The following is a 16,197-nucleotide window of genomic DNA, read 5'->3' on the forward strand; positions in this document are numbered from 1 at the left end:
GTTTCTCGGTTGATTTGAAGCTCTCTTCCAAGAGGGTTTGGGGGAGAGATTGGCGTCGATCTCTTTTTGAGTAGCAGCAAAGAACCAAAAGGAAAACAAACTGAAAACTTGTTCGAATCCAAATAATTCCATCTGAACAAGCCCAAATTTCGCTTTTGATCTCTTCAACTTGCTCTAGGGCTTTCTTTCTGCACTTCGATCGCCATGGATTTGCGATTCCCTTACTCCCCGGCAGAGGTTGCCAAAGTCCAAATGGTTCAGTTTGGCATTCTTGGCCCCGACGAGATTGTAATTCTCTTCACATCGCCTCAATTTTTTTTGTTTTTGTTTTTTTGTTTGATTCTGTTTTAATTTGAGGGGTCGTTCGGGGGTGAGGAATGCTTTACATGTGTATGAACTGGTTCTACTTTAGGAAGTGGCTCAGTTTGGTTTTTGCAGCTCGTTCTGCTTGTTTTTGATTAATTGGATATAGAGATGGATTTTTGGTTAGACTTCCACGGTTTTCCATTTGATTAGTTGGGGACCTTGGCAATGTTCTTTTCTCGTCTATTAGTTCTAGTCTCTTATTCATTGAAACGCATTGCTTTATGTAGTCATATTTGGTTTCTTCTCTCAAATTTTAAATGAGATTTTATTTTCTGGGAGTTAATAGTTTAAAATTATTATGTCCAATTGTTTTTGTTTTTGAATAATTGGAAATAGGACATAAGAAACTAGATTCTTGTTGTATGCCAAGTTTTCTTTAAATGAGAAGTGGGAAATAGAATCTGCTGCAAAATGCATATGTTTCCCGAGAATGGAAAGAGGCCATGAGAAATAAAAAGTGAAAATTTTTGAGCAACTACCCTTCGGTATCTAAAACCATATTCTTTGGATTGCAGAGGCAAATGTCCGTGGTGCAGATTGAGCATGGTGAAACTACGGAGAGGGGTAAGCCAAAAGTAGCTGGTTTGAGTGACCCGCGACTTGGTACAATTGATAGAAAATTGAAGTGTGAAACTTGCACTGCAAATATGGCTGAGTGCCCTGGGCACTTTGGGCACCTTGAGCTTGCCAAGCCAATGTTTCATATTGGGTTTATGAAGACCGTTCTCACTATCATGCGTTCTGTTTGCTTCAATTGCTCAAAGATTCTCGTTGACGAGGTTAATTCTTAATACTATATTTGATGCTTTCTGGATTTTTTTTCTTTTATTCTATTCTTCAGCAAATTAGAAATTCACGGTACACATTATGAAGGATTCCAGAAGACTGCATAGGATTACATTGGCTAGGACTCTTATGGTGTTAGACCATGTAATTAGTTTGTTACAATTTTTAAGAGTAAAGTGGAAAAGATAATTGGGATGTATCTTTTGATGTTGGGATAATGGGAATTTGGGTATAGGTGATCATTATCTTATTGAGTTATTCTAGCCTTTATATGGAAATAGTTCATTTCCCTCAGCAAATTCATTTATCATCTTTCAGGACGACCCCAAGTTTAAGCAAGCAATGCGGATAAAGAATCCCAAGAACAAGCTAAGAAAGATTTTGGATGCCTGCAAGAACAAAACCAAGTGTGAAGGTGGAGATGAAATTGATGTCCAAGGTCAAGACCCAGATCAACCGGTCAAAAAGGCTCGGGGTGGCTGTGGTGCTCAGCAGCCTAAGATCTCAATTGATGGTATGAAAATGGTTGCAGAGTACAAGGCTCAAAGGAAGAAAAATGATGATCAGGAGCAGCTACCTGAACCTGTGGAAAGAAAACAGACACTTAGTGCTGAAAGGGTGACCATTTTCAATCCCAATTAACATTATTTTTTGTAATTAATTTTGTGCGTATCTCTTCCATGAGGTTATAGTTTGATGTATTCTTGTAGGTTCTTGGTGTTCTGAAAAGAATAAGCGATGAGGATTGCAAACTCTTGGGCCTAAATCCGAAGTATGCCCGGCCTGACTGGATGATTCTGCAAGTCCTTCCAATTCCTCCACCTCCTGTGAGACCATCGGTTATGATGGACACCTCATCTAGAAGTGAGGTATGTCTTCTCTGCTTTTGTTTTCTGATGTCTAATTGTTTCTTATTTGTGTACTGCTTCCCAATAAAATTCATTTTACTTTTCTAGTTAGTTTCTGAGATAGTGTTACGATTCTTTTGACAATATTAGAGACAATTTTAATATGATATCTCTTACTGCAGGACGATCTAACTCATCAGTTGGCTATGATTATAAGGCACAATGAAAACCTCAGGAGACAAGAGAGAAATGGTTCTCCTGCACATATCATTTCAGAGTTCGCACAACTATTGCAGTTTCATATAGCCACGTACTTTGATAATGAATTACCGGGACTACCAAGGGTATTGTCTCTTTTTAAGCTATATCATGTTTTTTTTCGAACTATTTATTTTTTTTACATTAGTGTGCTGCTTTAATATAGGCTACACAGAGGTCTGGGAGGCCCATTAAATCTATTTGTAGTAGGCTCAAGGCAAAGGAAGGTCGGATAAGAGGAAACTTGATGGGGAAGCGTGTAGATTTTTCAGCACGAACCGTTATAACACCTGATCCAACAATTAATATTGATGAACTGGGAGTACCGTGGAGTATTGCTTTGAACCTTACATATCCCGAGACCGTGACACCATATAACATAGAAAGGTCCATGTTTTTGAAATCATTGCTCGCTTTTTGATTCTTTCCCTTTCACAATATTTATTGTTTGCTCTTTGTGTCTCTTTTCAACATCAGGTTGAAGGAACTTGTTGAATATGGTCCCCACCCTCCACCTGGTAAAACTGGTGCCAAGTACATCATACGGGATGATGGGCAGAGGCTTGATCTTAGATATCTTAAAAAAAGTAGTGATCATCATTTGGAGCTTGGGTACAAGGCAAGATTTTCTAATCATGCATGAAATCTAATAATTAGGCGTTTTATAATTCCTACCTGATTATTTGCTGCTGTGATCATAGGTGGAGCGTCATTTGAACGATGGTGACTTTGTACTTTTTAATCGTCAGCCTAGTCTCCATAAAATGTCTATTATGGGACACAGAATCAAGATTATGCCTTACTCTACTTTCCGTCTAAATTTATCTGTGACATCACCTTACAATGCTGATTTTGACGGTGACGAAATGAATATGCATGTTCCTCAGTCATTTGAGACAAGGGCAGAAGTATTGGAACTCATGATGGTTCCCAAATGCATTGTGTCACCTCAGGCAAACCGTCCTGTAATGGGTATAGTGCAAGATTCTCTGTTAGGATGCCGTAAAATTACAAAAAGGGACACCTTTATAACGAAGGTGAGAGTAATATGATTGTTATCTCTTGTCCTTATAGTCTTCAAACATATTTTTTTGCTGTAAGTTGGGATTATGAAATTGCGTCAATAAATTTGCAGGATGTTTTCATGAATATCTTGATGTGGTGGGAAGATTTTGACGGGAAAATTCCTGCCCCAACAATTTTAAAGCCACAACCTCTTTGGACTGGAAAACAAGTTTTTAATCTTATTATACCAAAGCAGATTAATCTCACGAGAACTTCTGCTTGGCATTCTGAGTCAGAAACTGGGTTCATAACTCCTGGGGATACTTTTGTTAGGATTGAGAAGGGGGAACTACTTACTGGAACTCTTTGCAAGAAGGCGCTCGGTTCATCAAATGGAAGTCTTATACATGTTATTTGGTAAGCATTAGCAGTAGTGATATGCACTTCTTTTCACAAGGATGTGGTCTGTAATCATCATCGTTATCATCTTTTAAAAAAGTATTTGCACTCATTTTTTAAGTTATGGTAGTTGCTATGTTCATTTTTTGAAAGATCTGTTCTGACTTGTTTGACTAATTGGATATGTCTTCATCCCATTAAAAAAAAAAAGAAAAAAGTTCTGCTTTTGGGATGCAGCTTTCAGAAGGTATGACACTTAGGGATGGAGGTTGGCGTTTCAAAAATCACGTTCTTCCGTTTGGGTTGCCTAAATTAAGGATCTTAACAGTCTTCTAAAAAAATTTGACAGAAATGCCTTTTATTATCATTTTTATAAGACTGTAGCTCAAATTGAATTCACATATTTTTTCTTTTAAAATTTATTTGTTATACTAAAACACTTGGTCTATATTTTATTTTCCATATAACTATCTGGGAACTGTTTTTCCAGAACTTTCCAAACCGGCTTTTGTAAGGCCTCCGATTCCCTTCTCTTCTTTGTGGTTTGTAGAAAAGTTGGCTTCTGTTTTGTGTAACGTTTATTTTTTTGTCCCGTTTCTAATCATCTAAATGTTTTCAGGGAGGAGGTTGGTCCAGATGCAGCACGAAAATTTCTGGGTCATACTCAATGGCTTGTTAATTACTGGCTTTTACAGAATGCTTTTAGCATTGGGATCGGGGATACAATTGCTGATGCAGCAACCATGGAGAAAATTAATGAAACTATTAGTGCAGCTAAAAATGAAGTGAAAAACCTCATCAAGAAAGCTCAAGAACGGAGTTTAGAACCTGAACCTGGACGAACGATGATGGATTCTTTTGAAAATAAAGTGAATCAGGTCCTGAATAAGGCTCGTGACGATGCTGGTAGTAGTGCACAAAAAAGTTTGTCAGAGAGTAACAATCTGAAAGCTATGGTTACTGCAGGATCCAAGGGCAGTTTTATCAATATCTCTCAGATGACTGCTTGTGTGGGGCAGCAAAATGTTGAAGGGAAGCGAATACCATTTGGTTTCATTGATCGAACATTGCCCCATTTTACTAAAGATGATTATGGGCCTGAAAGTCGTGGCTTCGTTGAGAACTCGTATCTTCGAGGATTGACACCACAGGAGTTTTTTTTTCATGCTATGGGAGGTAGGGAAGGTCTTATTGATACTGCAGTCAAGACCTCTGAAACAGGGTACATTCAGAGGAGGCTGGTGAAGGCCATGGAGGATATCATGGTTAAATATGATGGGACTGTTAGAAACTCGTTGGGTGATGTTATTCAGTTTCTTTATGGTGAAGATGGTATGGATGCAGTTTGGATAGAATCTCAGAAACTAGATTCTTTGAAAATGAAGAAAAAGGAATTTGAGAGGATCTTCAGGTATGAGTTTGAAGATGAGAACTGGAAGCCAAATTACATGTTGCCAGAGCACGTCGAAGATTTAAAAACCATCAGAGAATTCCGCAATGTGTTTGAGGCTGAAGTACAAAAGCTCGAAGCGGACAGGTATCAATTGGGTACCGAAATTGCAACTACAGGTGAAAACTCCTGGCCAATGCCAGTTAATCTCAAAAGGCTTATTCAGAATGCACAAAAGACTTTCAAGATCGATTTTCGAAGGGCTTCTGATATGCATCCTATGGAAATTGTCGAAGCTATTGACAAACTTCAAGAGAGGCTGAAGGTTGTTCCTGGTGAAGATCCTCTAAGTGTGGAGGCTCAGAAGAACGCTACCCTTTTCTTCAATATATTGCTCCGAAGCACCTTTGCTAGCAAAAGAGTTTTGGATGAATACAGGCTTACGCGTGAAGCATTCGAGTGGGTTATTGGAGAAATAGAATCACGCTTCCTTCAGTCACTCGTTGCGCCTGGTGAAATGATTGGCTGTGTTGCTGCACAATCCATTGGAGAGCCTGCAACTCAGATGACTCTTAATACCTTCCATTATGCTGGTGTGAGTGCCAAGAATGTCACTCTTGGTGTTCCCAGGTTGAGGGAAATCATTAATGTAGCCAAGAGAATCAAAACACCTTCTCTTTCAGTCTATCTAAAACCCGAAGCTAATAAAACTAAGGAGAGAGCTAAGACTGTTCAATGTGCTTTGGAATATACTACTCTTAGGAGTGTTACGCAAGCTACCGAAGTATGGTATGATCCTGACCCCATGAGCACCATTATTGATGAGGATATTGATTTTGTGAAATCCTACTATGAGATGCCAGATGAAGAAATTGCGCCTGAGAAAATCTCCCCATGGTTGCTTCGTGTAGAGTTGAATCGTGAAATGATGGTGGATAAGAAACTTAGCATGGCAAACATTGCCGAGAAGATCAACCTTGAATTTGATGATGATTTGACTTGCATATTTAATGATGATAATGCTGAGAAGCTGATACTTCGTATCCGTATCATGAATGATGAAGCCCCAAAGGGAGAGTTGACTGATGAATCAGCAGAAGATGATGTGTTCTTGAAAAAAATTGAGAGCAATATGCTAACAGAAATGGCTCTTCGAGGAATACCCGACATCAACAAGGTTTTCATTAAATGTGGTAAAGTGAACAAGTTTGATGAGTCTGAAGGTTTTAAGCCGGAGATGGAGTGGATGTTGGATACAGAAGGTGTCAATCTCTTAGCTGTTATATGTCATGAAGATGTCGATGCGAGGAGAACCACAAGCAACCATTTGATTGAAGTTATTGAAGTTCTTGGGATTGAAGCAGTTCGACGTTCTCTCCTAGATGAATTGCGTGTTGTTATATCCTTCGATGGATCTTATGTTAATTACCGACATCTTGCCATCCTTTGTGACACCATGACTTATCGTGGCCACTTGATGGCTATTACTCGTCATGGTATTAATCGAAATGATACTGGACCAATGATGAGATGCTCCTTTGAAGAAACTGTGGATATCTTACTTGATGCTGCAGTATATGCCGAAACTGATCACTTGAGGGGTGTTACTGAAAATATAATGTTGGGTCAACTGGCCCCCATAGGAACAGGAGGTTGTTCTCTGTATCTCAACGATGAGATGTTGAAGAATGCTATTGAACTGCAGTTGCCTAGTTACATCGACGGTCTAGATTTTGGCATGACACCTTCCCGTTCTCCGATCTCAGGAACTCCTTATCATGAAGGGATGATGTCTCCGAGTTATTTGTTGAGCCCAAATCTCCGCCTTTCACCTATTAGTGATGCCCAATTTTCACCTTATGTAGGAGGAATGGCTTTCTCTCCTACTTCATCTCCAGGCTATAGCCCATCATCTCCGGGCTACAGTCCATCGTCCCCTGGCTATAGTCCCACATCCCCTGGTTATAGTCCCACTTCTCCAGGATACAGCCCTACCTCTCCGGGCTACAGTCCAACATCTCCAACCTACAGTCCTAGTTCGCCGGGTTATAGTCCAACTAGTCCTGCATATTCCCCTACAAGTCCATCTTATTCCCCCACGTCTCCCAGTTACAGTCCCACCTCTCCAAGTTACAGCCCCACCTCTCCTAGTTACAGCCCCACATCACCAAGCTACAGCCCCACTTCCCCCAGCTACAGCCCCACTTCGCCTGCTTACAGTCCCACTTCACCTGCTTACAGCCCCACTTCTCCTGCCTACAGCCCAACTTCCCCGTCTTACAGCCCAACTTCGCCCTCCTACAGCCCTACATCGCCTTCTTATAGTCCCACATCACCCTCTTACAGCCCAACATCGCCTTCTTATAGTCCCACTTCACCTTCGTACAGCCCCACCTCTCCAGCATATAGCCCCACCTCCCCTGGCTATAGTCCCACATCACCGAGCTATAGCCCTACTTCTCCTAGCTATAGTCCCACATCACCTAGTTTTAATCCTCAATCAGCTAAATACAGCCCATCACAGGCATACTCACCCAGTAGTCCGCGTATGTCTCCTTCAAGTCCATATAGCCCAACCTCACCAAACTACAGGTAGTGAATTGTTTAAGTATTTTTGGTATAAATATCTTGGGTACCGTTCAAGTGCCTGAATGTGAAACTCCTTTATGTTCATGCTTGTTTTTTCGGTTTGTTTCCGAATGCCTCGAATCTAACAAGTTCGGTCATTTTGTCTTAACCTTGCAGCCCAACATCACCATCATATTCACCTACATCTCCAGCATATTCTCCATCAAGTCCAACCTACAGTCCTAGCAGGTAAATTTTTATTACCCCTTTTCTAGAGGGCTCTCTGTAACATCTGTACTTCTGATACACGTTTTTGCCTTTGCATTTCCTTAACCCATTATTTGCCCTTCTCTCTTCAGTCCATACAATACAGGACCCAGCCCAGACTACACCCCCAGTTCTCCACAATACAGGTTAGCTGAGATACTAAACTTACTAGTGGAACCATTTACATCTTTTTCTCCTAGTGAGAATCTGATTGTTTATTCTTCTTGCAGTCCAAGTGCAGGATACTCACCTACTGCTCCTGGGTATTCTCCATCATCTAATAGTCAGTACACTCCACAAACAAGCGACAAGGATGATAGGAGCAATGGATGATGAGGGTTCATAGCAAATATCCTTGAAGGAAAAAGGTAAAGTTCGGGAAGCCCTGATCTCTCTGATGATAAAAATGTGGGTGTTTTAATTTTCTTGAATAATTGATCTTCAGGATGTTTTATATGGATTTCTCTTCTCTGATGCCTGCCATCATTTCTGAATCTGGACTTGGAAAGGGGCGTTGTATCTTAGTAGCTATTTTGTCAAAAAGATTGGCTGGGTTCATACTATTTTAGTAGGGTTCAATTACCCTACTAGGAAGCCTCTTTTCTGAGGACAAGAGTGTTAGTTTGAAGTAGGTTTATATAGTCAGAAAGAAATAGAAGGAAGAATACTAATGTCGACAAAATCAGAGGAGATGAATTTTGGTTCCCATACGACTCGGCTGGCGTTTTATAGATATAATTGATGACTAGACAGCATAACACAGGGTAATGTAGTTATTTTTGTTCTTGTTTTGGTTCTTGAAACACCCCCTCATGATCTGAAAAATCTCCAAGATTCTCTTCTAGTTTTTCTAAACTTCATTGCAAGCCATAGCAACCTTTTGTAGGTGATTTAAATGAGCTAGTCTTTGTGATTTCTTCCTTCACTGTAAAATGGAACTGATTGTGTAGGTAGTTTGTAAATGTCAGGTCTTCAAGTCTCCTCCAGAACGGGAAGAGGCAAATAAACGACCGAACAGACCGAGGCATGTTGCTCGGAATGGACACATTATATCATCTAGCCTTCCGCAAACTTGTTTATTTTTTGCTTTGAAGAACTTGTGAAAGTATTACAAGCAAAAATTGATTCCCTTACAATTAGCGTCACACTTTCCATGTAGTTTTGTACCTTCCCATATAGAAAGTCATTATTTGAAGATACCTGTAACTTGTGTGGCTGAAACTCTTCTAAAAGTTATTCCCCCTTTTAGGCTAAATTGTAATGTATCTTTACAAGTTTAAATACTATTTTAGTCCCCTTCCATTCTCTAATGCTAGTGGATTTTGAACAATTTTTAAATAATGATCTTCATGCTTGGATCTTTTGTTCATTTTAGTTCTTAAGTTTGATCATTTAGCCTCATATGCAAAACCATGCTTTCCATAACACCTCACGATTGCACTCCATACGATAACGTTTTTGTCATTGATTCGGTGTTCACATGACATCTGAGTCGAAAATTGATGAACAAGTTTCCTCTTGTCACTGTTCTTCATTGCGCCATAGCCTTCAACACAAGGAAATGTGTAGCAATTGGTGGGTGTGACTCTGACACGAATTTCATCAAACAGGTTGAGGGCGCAAACGAACCCAAACTCCCACACTCTTGAATAACTGTGTTCCACGCGAACACATCTCCTTGAAGCATTCTATCGAACACCTCCCGTGCAATTCCCATTTTCAATTCATCATGACCCAACAACTTCATATAATCGTATGAATCGCGATGATATTCGCCAGAACATAGACCTTAGCAATCTGAAGTACGGTTTTCTCGACACCGGAGCTCACATCTCTTTGAAGCATTCTATCGAACACCTTCCGTGCAATTCTCACTTTCAATTCACCATGACCCAATAACTTCGTGTAATCGTATGAATCGCGATGATATTTGCCAGTAGACTTTAGCGATCTGAAGTACGGTTTTGTCGACACCGGAGCTCGCCAAGATCGCCGGCAAAGCTCATTCATTAGAATCTTCAAGCCAAAAGCTCCGTGGAAAAAAAAGGTTAGTGCCGTTGCGGCAGCGGACAAACGCCGATCGTTTTCCCGGTACGGGACGACGTGGCCGTTTGTGGATATGGTGATGCTGATGTGTTGATAGTGACAGATACCTTCTAAATACATATTTTAAATATTCTCTTTTATTAAAAAAATAAAATTAAAAATAAATAAAGGTCCACCATAGATATTTTTTAAAAATAATTTATTTTTAATCTAAATTAATAAAAATATTTTCCATTTGTCTTAAAATTACTCTCTTACCTTTATTTTTATTTTTTAATTTTCTCTCTATACTATTAATAAAACTTTAAAAATACTCTTAAATTAAAACAAATAAAAAAGATTCTTTTTAATTAATTTAAATTTTTTTTATTAAACAAGATGAAAAAAAAAAAAAAAAGGACTAAAATTAGTGTATTATATTAAAAGTTTTGAAATTCAACTAAAAAAAGTGACCGCTTCTAAAAGTTTGAAGGAGCCCATAATTGAATCTCCGAAGCAAATAAGATTATCTTGAAAAAAATTTGGATTATGGGAATTTGAAGCGTTGATTAATCTATTCTAGACATTGATTATTTCATAAGATTGGTAATCTTGTTCATGTTCCTTTAACAAGGAAGGGAGTTTTGATCTTTGTTCTTCATTTCCTCCATTTCTCCTCTCTCTCTCTCGATCGATTCAGCCGCGATTGACACAAACTCTCTCTGTAGCAGCGAAAAAGAAGCGGTTTCAGGCCAACCCCACTTCGAAACTTTCCCCCTTTCTTCTTCAATCTCCTTCTTTTTCATCTTCCATCGCCATTTTTCTCTGTAATTCCTCCATTACAATGCTGGGTTTAGCCCCTCACTTCTCTCTTCGTACCCTTTTCCCCGGATCCGCCATAGCCATGGATCATCCCTCTGCTTCTCGCCCCTCCTCTTCCCTCCACTTCTCTGTTCTCCGATCGCGGCCCAATGCGGTTCGCTCTCGCCGACCCAAGTCGATCCTCATTTCTTGCCACTCTTCTCGTGATAGATCCACCCCCAGTGATGATGATTCCCATCAGGATTACTTCGAAGCTTCGTTTCTTGTTTCAGGTTCTTTGATTTTACTTTCTGGGTTTCTGTTTTAAAGCTTTGATGATTGTGAAAATCGCGATGAAATCGATTGTGGGTGTTTATGATTCCTGTATTTGTTTAATAGAGACTATCTATCACTATCGAATGTGGAAGAAGAGGTTTCAAGAGGACACGAATTTCAATCAGATTGAATCGCGAGTTAATTCTCCTTCACTTGGACTGGGGTTTTTTAGGCGTTTTCGAAGCCCTACTGTGTTCCTCAAAATTTCTTGCAATGGTGACTTCCTACTGCCAATTGTCGTAGGTATATTGGATCAAAACTTTGTCGTGATTGGGTTTGTGTTTCTTATGAATTTGGCTGTAAGTTTTGGACTCTGTTTGCAGGGGAATATGCTATTGAGAAACTTATAGATGCTCACCTTGGGATTGAAAATGGGGTTCGTTTTCTTTGGCTTTGTTCTTCATATTTTTGGTTTTTTTTGTCTTTGTTCTTCATATTTTTGGTTTTAAATACCTTGTGGTTGGTATTAATTGTCTAATGATCATGTTACAGGAAGCCCCAGATCTCTTTCAGTTTATACAAGACCTTATGGTGAAAGTTGGCTATGAGGTATGGAACTACCTTCTAACTTGCCAACTAAATACATGTTCAAGCTTTATTATTATTTCAGTTCAATGATGTGGTTTGAACATTCGGATGGTAGACCATGCCTTATCGACTAAGTTATGCTTAGATTGGTCGTAGATTTTATACTTGGTTTAGTGTTCTCTTCGAGAGCTTTCGTGACGTGGGTGTGAAGGACACTAGGATGGAGTTTTTTCGGCTTTTGATTATGCACTTCGGAATTTTTACTTCTATACAAGAACCAATAGGTTGTGGTGTAAATCTGCTAGTTTTGTTTGTTTTAACTTGTGTTGTGACGGATACCGATGAGGGACGAGGTTATTCTCAAGAATATCAGTCTCTTTGCCCCTTGCATGTCCAAGTATTATATGATTTGAGGCTTAGTTCTTCATCTATTGATGGTTTATAAATTATGGGTGGGTAGTGTTTAGTGATAGGAACCTTCCTTCCTTCATTGACTTGTTTCTTTAAGGTAATTGAGTGGTAAAATGAGAATCTAGAAGCAATGTAGAGGTTCTGAATAAACCATGAAACAGGAGTTTCGAGCCGTAATCTGATGTCGTTTTATGCTGTTGTGCGTATAGGTCACGACAGCGAGAATTACTGAAAGAGTGGTGAACACTTACTTTGCACGGATCTTCTTGAGAAAGGTTATCTCTTATAAATTCAGTCACAATTAGCTAATACTGTTGTTGAAGTTTTCAATTTATGTCGGGTTTTTGTTTTCTTTGTCACACTACTATTATCATCTGCAGGATGGGGAAAACGAGACGTTAAGTGTGGACGCACGCCCCTCAGACGCCTTAAATATTGCATATCGGTGTAAGGTAGATATTCCTACCATTGACTGCAGAGATCTTTACAGAACCTCTGCGAGCTGTTGGGATGACTTAGTTGGTCCTAAAATGGAGTACATGTGAGACCCCACATCGGTTGGGGAGGAGAACGAAGCATTCTTTATAAGGGTGTGGAAACCTCTCCCTAGCAAACACGTTTTAAAAACCTTGAAGGGAAGTCCGAAAGGGAAAGCCCAAAGAGGACAATATCTGCTAGCGGTGGGCTTGAGTTGTTACAAAAGGTATCAGAACCAGACACTGGGCGATGTGTCAATGAGGAGGCTGAGCCCCAATGGGGGGTGGGCACGAGGCGGTGTGCCAGCAAGGACGTTGGGCCCCAAAGGGGGTGGATTGAGGGTCCCACATCGATTGGAGAAGGGAACAAGTGCCAACAAGGACACTCGGTCTCGAAGGGGGGTAGATTGTGAGATCCCACATCGGTTGGGGAGGAGAACGAAACATTCTTTATAAGGGTGTGGAAACCTCTCTCTAGCAGACACATTTTAAAACCTTGAGAGGAAACCTGAAAGGGAAATCCTAAAGAAGACAATATCTGCTAGTGGTGAGCTTGGGCTATTACAGTACAGTTGTATATATGCTAATTTAATGCTTTACTTTGCACCCTCTCATTCTTATTTCACTCGAACTTTTCTGCTCTTACACCATTTTCCTGTGTAACAAATATGCAGATACCGGTACTCGTTAGTAAGCAGATTGTCTATGAGGATGCGATAAGAGTTAGTTTCGGGTTTGGAAGAGTGCGCAAGAGGAAGTCATGTTTTGATGTTCTACTTGACTGGTATAAGTGCAAGCATCGTTGGCTTATTCGATATACATCGTTTCTCGATATCTAAAAATGATAGTTTCTTGTTCAGTGCTGCAGATGGTCCAGATTTCTTGTCCGAGGAACTCGATATGCTGAAGAACATGAAAATGGCTATTTACGAAGAACGATACAAAGATGCAGGTATAAGTAGAAAGGATTTCATCCATGTCCTATCCAGACGTTCTGTTTCGATCATGTTCATACAATGAAGGTATTTATGCTTGACGTTTGTTTTCTTCAGCTATGTGGAGAGATAAGTTAACAAAGCTTCGAAAATCCGTACATGAGGCGTAACGTCGAGCTGCACTTGGACGTGTTGTTCCTGTAAGTAACTTCCTGTAATCAACCGATGTACGGGGAAAGGTACCACCCGAAGAAACATGTTTGAAGTTTTCTGATACTGATCCCTAAACAGGGCGACTGTTCTGTTGGGTAGGAATTGTTCGCTTGCAGGCATCTCTTAGAACGTCAAGTTCAGCATTGGATGGATTGGAAACACAGAGCGGACTGCTACGCATCGTTGCAGAAAGTTATCGATAAAGATGGTCGGTCTGTACAGTTACAGTTAAAAGAGGTATGTAAATACTACATTTGGGTCGTCAATGTGTCGTATCTCTAAGATGTGAATGTTATGGTTGATATTCATTCTTCACATAGAAAGAGAGAGAGAGAGATGCTGAATGTGAAAGGAAGCTTTTGTATATCTTAACAAAGATCCTTTTGTGGTTATAAACGAAGCGAAAAAGTAAACGATTGCTCATATGTTCCGATATTGAAACCGAGCTCTGGAATTAGAAGGCGATGGTAGGGAGGGACGTTGGAGCGTGTCGTTTTCATTGGAGATTTAGCAGAAAAATGAGAGGAACAGAGGAGTTTTATCATACAATGGGGTTGTCATGGAACAGAGAGAATCCAAAAACAAACATAAACTGTTGTTACCGAAGCCTCCTAGGAAGGTGCCATTGTCTCCAACATTACCAGCTCCCATCTACATAGCCAAATCCCAACATCAAAACTTAAGTAAGAAGAAGAAAGAGAAAAGAACATGAACTTTTAGAGCTATCTTCGAGTAGAAATCCGTTAGAGTGTGACCGTGAGTTGGAATGGTTTGATGGTGTTAAAGTCCTAATCTACGTTATGGGTCATCGTTGGAAATTAGGGCATGAAACGAGTGTGGCCGTGAATTGGAATGGAATGTTTTGATGGTGTTCGAGTCCTAATCTACGTTCTGGGTCATCTTTGGAAATCAGGACATGAAATGGGTGTAGCCGTGAATTGGATAGTTTGATGGCGTTCGAGTCCTAATCTACATTCTGGGTCATCGTTGGAAATCAGGACATGAGACGAGTGTGGCCGTGAATTGAAATGGTTTGATGGTGTTAGAGTCGTAATCTACGTTTTGGGTCATTGCCATACCATGTAAGTCATAATTTTCATCCAAAATTCTAACATATTTATACTCTAAAAGTAGTTTCGAAACGTTTACGGGAGGATTTAGGGTTGTTAGTATGAAGTTGTTACCATATTTATGCCAACAGATGAGCATGGCCAGACATCTCCTTGCAATATAGAATCTGGATTTGCTCTCTTTGATCATCTCCATACATCCAAACTCATGTGCTTCTGACCCTTCCATTTCTTCTCTGCCATTCCCTTTATTGGATTGACACTGCCCCATTCACTCCTTCACCACCATTCGGCTACCCGAAACCTGAACTCGTGCTTGTTTGAGTATCGTTTCTTGTAGCGTTTGTTCCCCTTCCTTTTGGCCGTGTTTCTTCTTTCTTCTTCAGGCTCTTCTTCCTCTTATTACATCCATTCTTCTTCTAGGTGTCATTTCCTCGGGCTCGTCTTCTTCGTATGTTATCTTTTCTTCTTCTTTAGATCAACGGCCTCTGCTCTTATTCAGGCACGTCTTCTTCGTAGGATAGAACAATGACCTCTGCCTCTCGATCAAAGATATATGCCTTAACCGGCTGAGCTATTGCTTCCTTTGTTGATCGTTCTCGAACTAGTTTTTGATGTGTTTATGGTCTACAAAGTTGAAAGCAGGGCCAAGGAGGGTGTTTTATTGAAGAAACTGAGGGTTACCATATCCATGATTGATCCATCATCAAAATTGTGGGCCTCCACTACTGAAAGGATCAGGACCGTTCATCCTTCCACGTTGCCACTTAGCACATTGGTTCAGCCATTACATCTTCAAGGGCGGTTTCAGTTCTTCATCTCTTCTTAATCTCTACCAAAAACCTTTGGATTATAGCTGGATCTTCTTAATCATTATGCGTTGGCAACCACTGACTCGTCTTCCAACTTAATCTTATTTTAATTAAATAATTACCGATTTCAATTTTTAAACAATATGTCGAGGATTTATTAGACACAAAATCAAAAGTTTAGAGATCTATTAAAAAAAATTTTAAGTTCAGGATCTAACCATTTGATAATAGAGTTGACACCCTAATCCTATTTTTAAGATTGTTATTAGAGAGAGTTGTCTCGCGTCCCTACGTATTCTCTACCTATCCACCTGTGTCGGTTTCGGGTATAGGTACCCTTTTGTTGAAGGTCGTTCGAGCTTTTCTTGGAAGTATGGCATGGGTTACTTTAGCGCTATAGCGCCTGGTACATGAGCATTGGCTCGAGGTATTTTCTCTACCCCTTCTTACCGTGAAAAAATAGGGACACCTTGCGTACTTGAACCAATAACCATCTTTCGGCTAACTTAGCCTCCTCCGTCCCTTGGGACCAGCAAAGCAGTTATTCAAATTCCTTATGATATGCAATTGAAACAAGTTCTTGCGAATGGGAAGAGGGGCAGTTTGAATGGGGACTGTTCTTATTTTACCGGTTTGAATTAGCCTCCTCGATCGTATTTCTCCCGAGATTAAGGAAGAGATGAGCAATCTGTCTTCTTTTCAG

The 16,197-nt window shown here is 40.0% G+C and overlaps 2 protein-coding genes and 1 long non-coding RNA gene across 8 annotated transcripts; 2 read left to right on the forward strand and 1 right to left on the reverse strand.

The window, feature by feature from the left end:
- The first annotated feature begins 17 nt into the window (after positions 1–17).
- Positions 18–9,197, forward strand: LOC111809692 (DNA-directed RNA polymerase II subunit RPB1). Its single transcript, XM_023696074.2, has 14 exons — positions 18–288; positions 882–1,145; positions 1,471–1,770; positions 1,863–2,021; positions 2,183–2,344; positions 2,425–2,645; positions 2,736–2,877; positions 2,960–3,295; positions 3,394–3,680; positions 4,282–7,644; positions 7,798–7,869; positions 7,980–8,033; positions 8,118–8,255; positions 8,856–9,197. The coding sequence occupies exons 1-13, from the start codon at positions 205–207 to the stop codon at positions 8,218–8,220; spliced, it is 5,547 nt and encodes a 1,848-aa protein (XP_023551842.1). The 5' UTR covers positions 18–204; the 3' UTR covers positions 8,221–8,255; positions 8,856–9,197.
- Positions 9,198–10,411: 1,214 nt separating this feature from the next.
- Positions 10,412–14,037, forward strand: LOC111810640 (bifunctional nuclease 2). Of its 6 annotated transcripts, none has more exons than XR_002817419.2 (10): positions 10,418–11,006; positions 11,113–11,292; positions 11,373–11,425; positions 11,542–11,598; positions 12,198–12,263; positions 12,369–12,440; positions 13,139–13,248; positions 13,325–13,416; positions 13,517–13,638; positions 13,712–14,037. XR_002817419.2 is itself a non-coding variant. In XM_023697380.2 (10 exons), exons 1-9 carry the CDS (start codon positions 10,757–10,759, stop codon positions 13,567–13,569), a joined length of 933 nt encoding a protein of 310 aa, XP_023553148.1. In that variant the 5' UTR covers positions 10,418–10,756; the 3' UTR covers positions 13,570–13,599; positions 13,712–14,037. The 6 variants fall into 6 exon arrangements, 4 of the variants coding, with proteins under 4 accessions (XP_086973401.1, XP_023553148.1, XP_086973400.1 ...); XM_023697380.2 differs by having other exon boundaries at positions 13,517–13,599; XM_023697379.2 differs by having other exon boundaries at positions 10,420–11,006; positions 13,517–13,599; positions 13,691–14,037.
- Positions 14,038–14,080: 43 nt separating this feature from the next.
- On the reverse strand, positions 14,081–14,934 carry LOC111810641 (uncharacterized). The gene is made up of 2 exons (XR_002817420.2): positions 14,797–14,934; positions 14,081–14,263 (listed from the first exon to the last, which is right to left on the reverse strand). It is a non-coding gene; the product is annotated as an uncharacterized LOC111810641 (long non-coding RNA).
- Positions 14,935–16,197: the final 1,263 nt, after the last annotated feature.

Source organism: Cucurbita pepo, chromosome 14 (assembly GCF_057944985.1).
Source record: "Cucurbita pepo subsp. pepo isolate OVF chromosome 14, ASM5794498v1, whole genome shotgun sequence".
NCBI classification, from domain to species: Eukaryota; Viridiplantae; Streptophyta; class Magnoliopsida; order Cucurbitales; family Cucurbitaceae; genus Cucurbita; species Cucurbita pepo.

What these genes read in the sequence shown, in the direction of transcription:
- LOC111809692 (XM_023696074.2), top strand. Translation starts at nt 205, where the DNA reads ATGGATTTGCGATTCCCTTACTCCCCGGCAGAGGTTGCCAAAGTCCAA. An exon ending in AGACACTTAGTGCTGAAAGG is followed by an intron (nt 1,771 to 1,862) that starts GTGACCATTTTC and finishes GTATTCTTGTAG; the next exon opens with GTTCTTGGTGTTCTGAAAAG. An exon ending in ATTTGGAGCTTGGGTACAAG is followed by an intron (nt 2,878 to 2,959) that starts GCAAGATTTTCT and finishes CTGTGATCATAG; the next exon opens with GTGGAGCGTCATTTGAACGA.
- LOC111810640 (XM_023697380.2), top strand. Translation starts at nt 10,757, where the DNA reads ATGCTGGGTTTAGCCCCTCACTTCTCTCTTCGTACCCTTTTCCCCGGA. An exon ending in TGGTGAAAGTTGGCTATGAG is followed by an intron (nt 11,599 to 12,197) that starts GTATGGAACTAC and finishes TTGTGCGTATAG; the next exon opens with GTCACGACAGCGAGAATTAC. An exon ending in TTTGATGTTCTACTTGACTG is followed by an intron (nt 13,249 to 13,324) that starts GTATAAGTGCAA and finishes TTTCTTGTTCAG; the next exon opens with TGCTGCAGATGGTCCAGATT.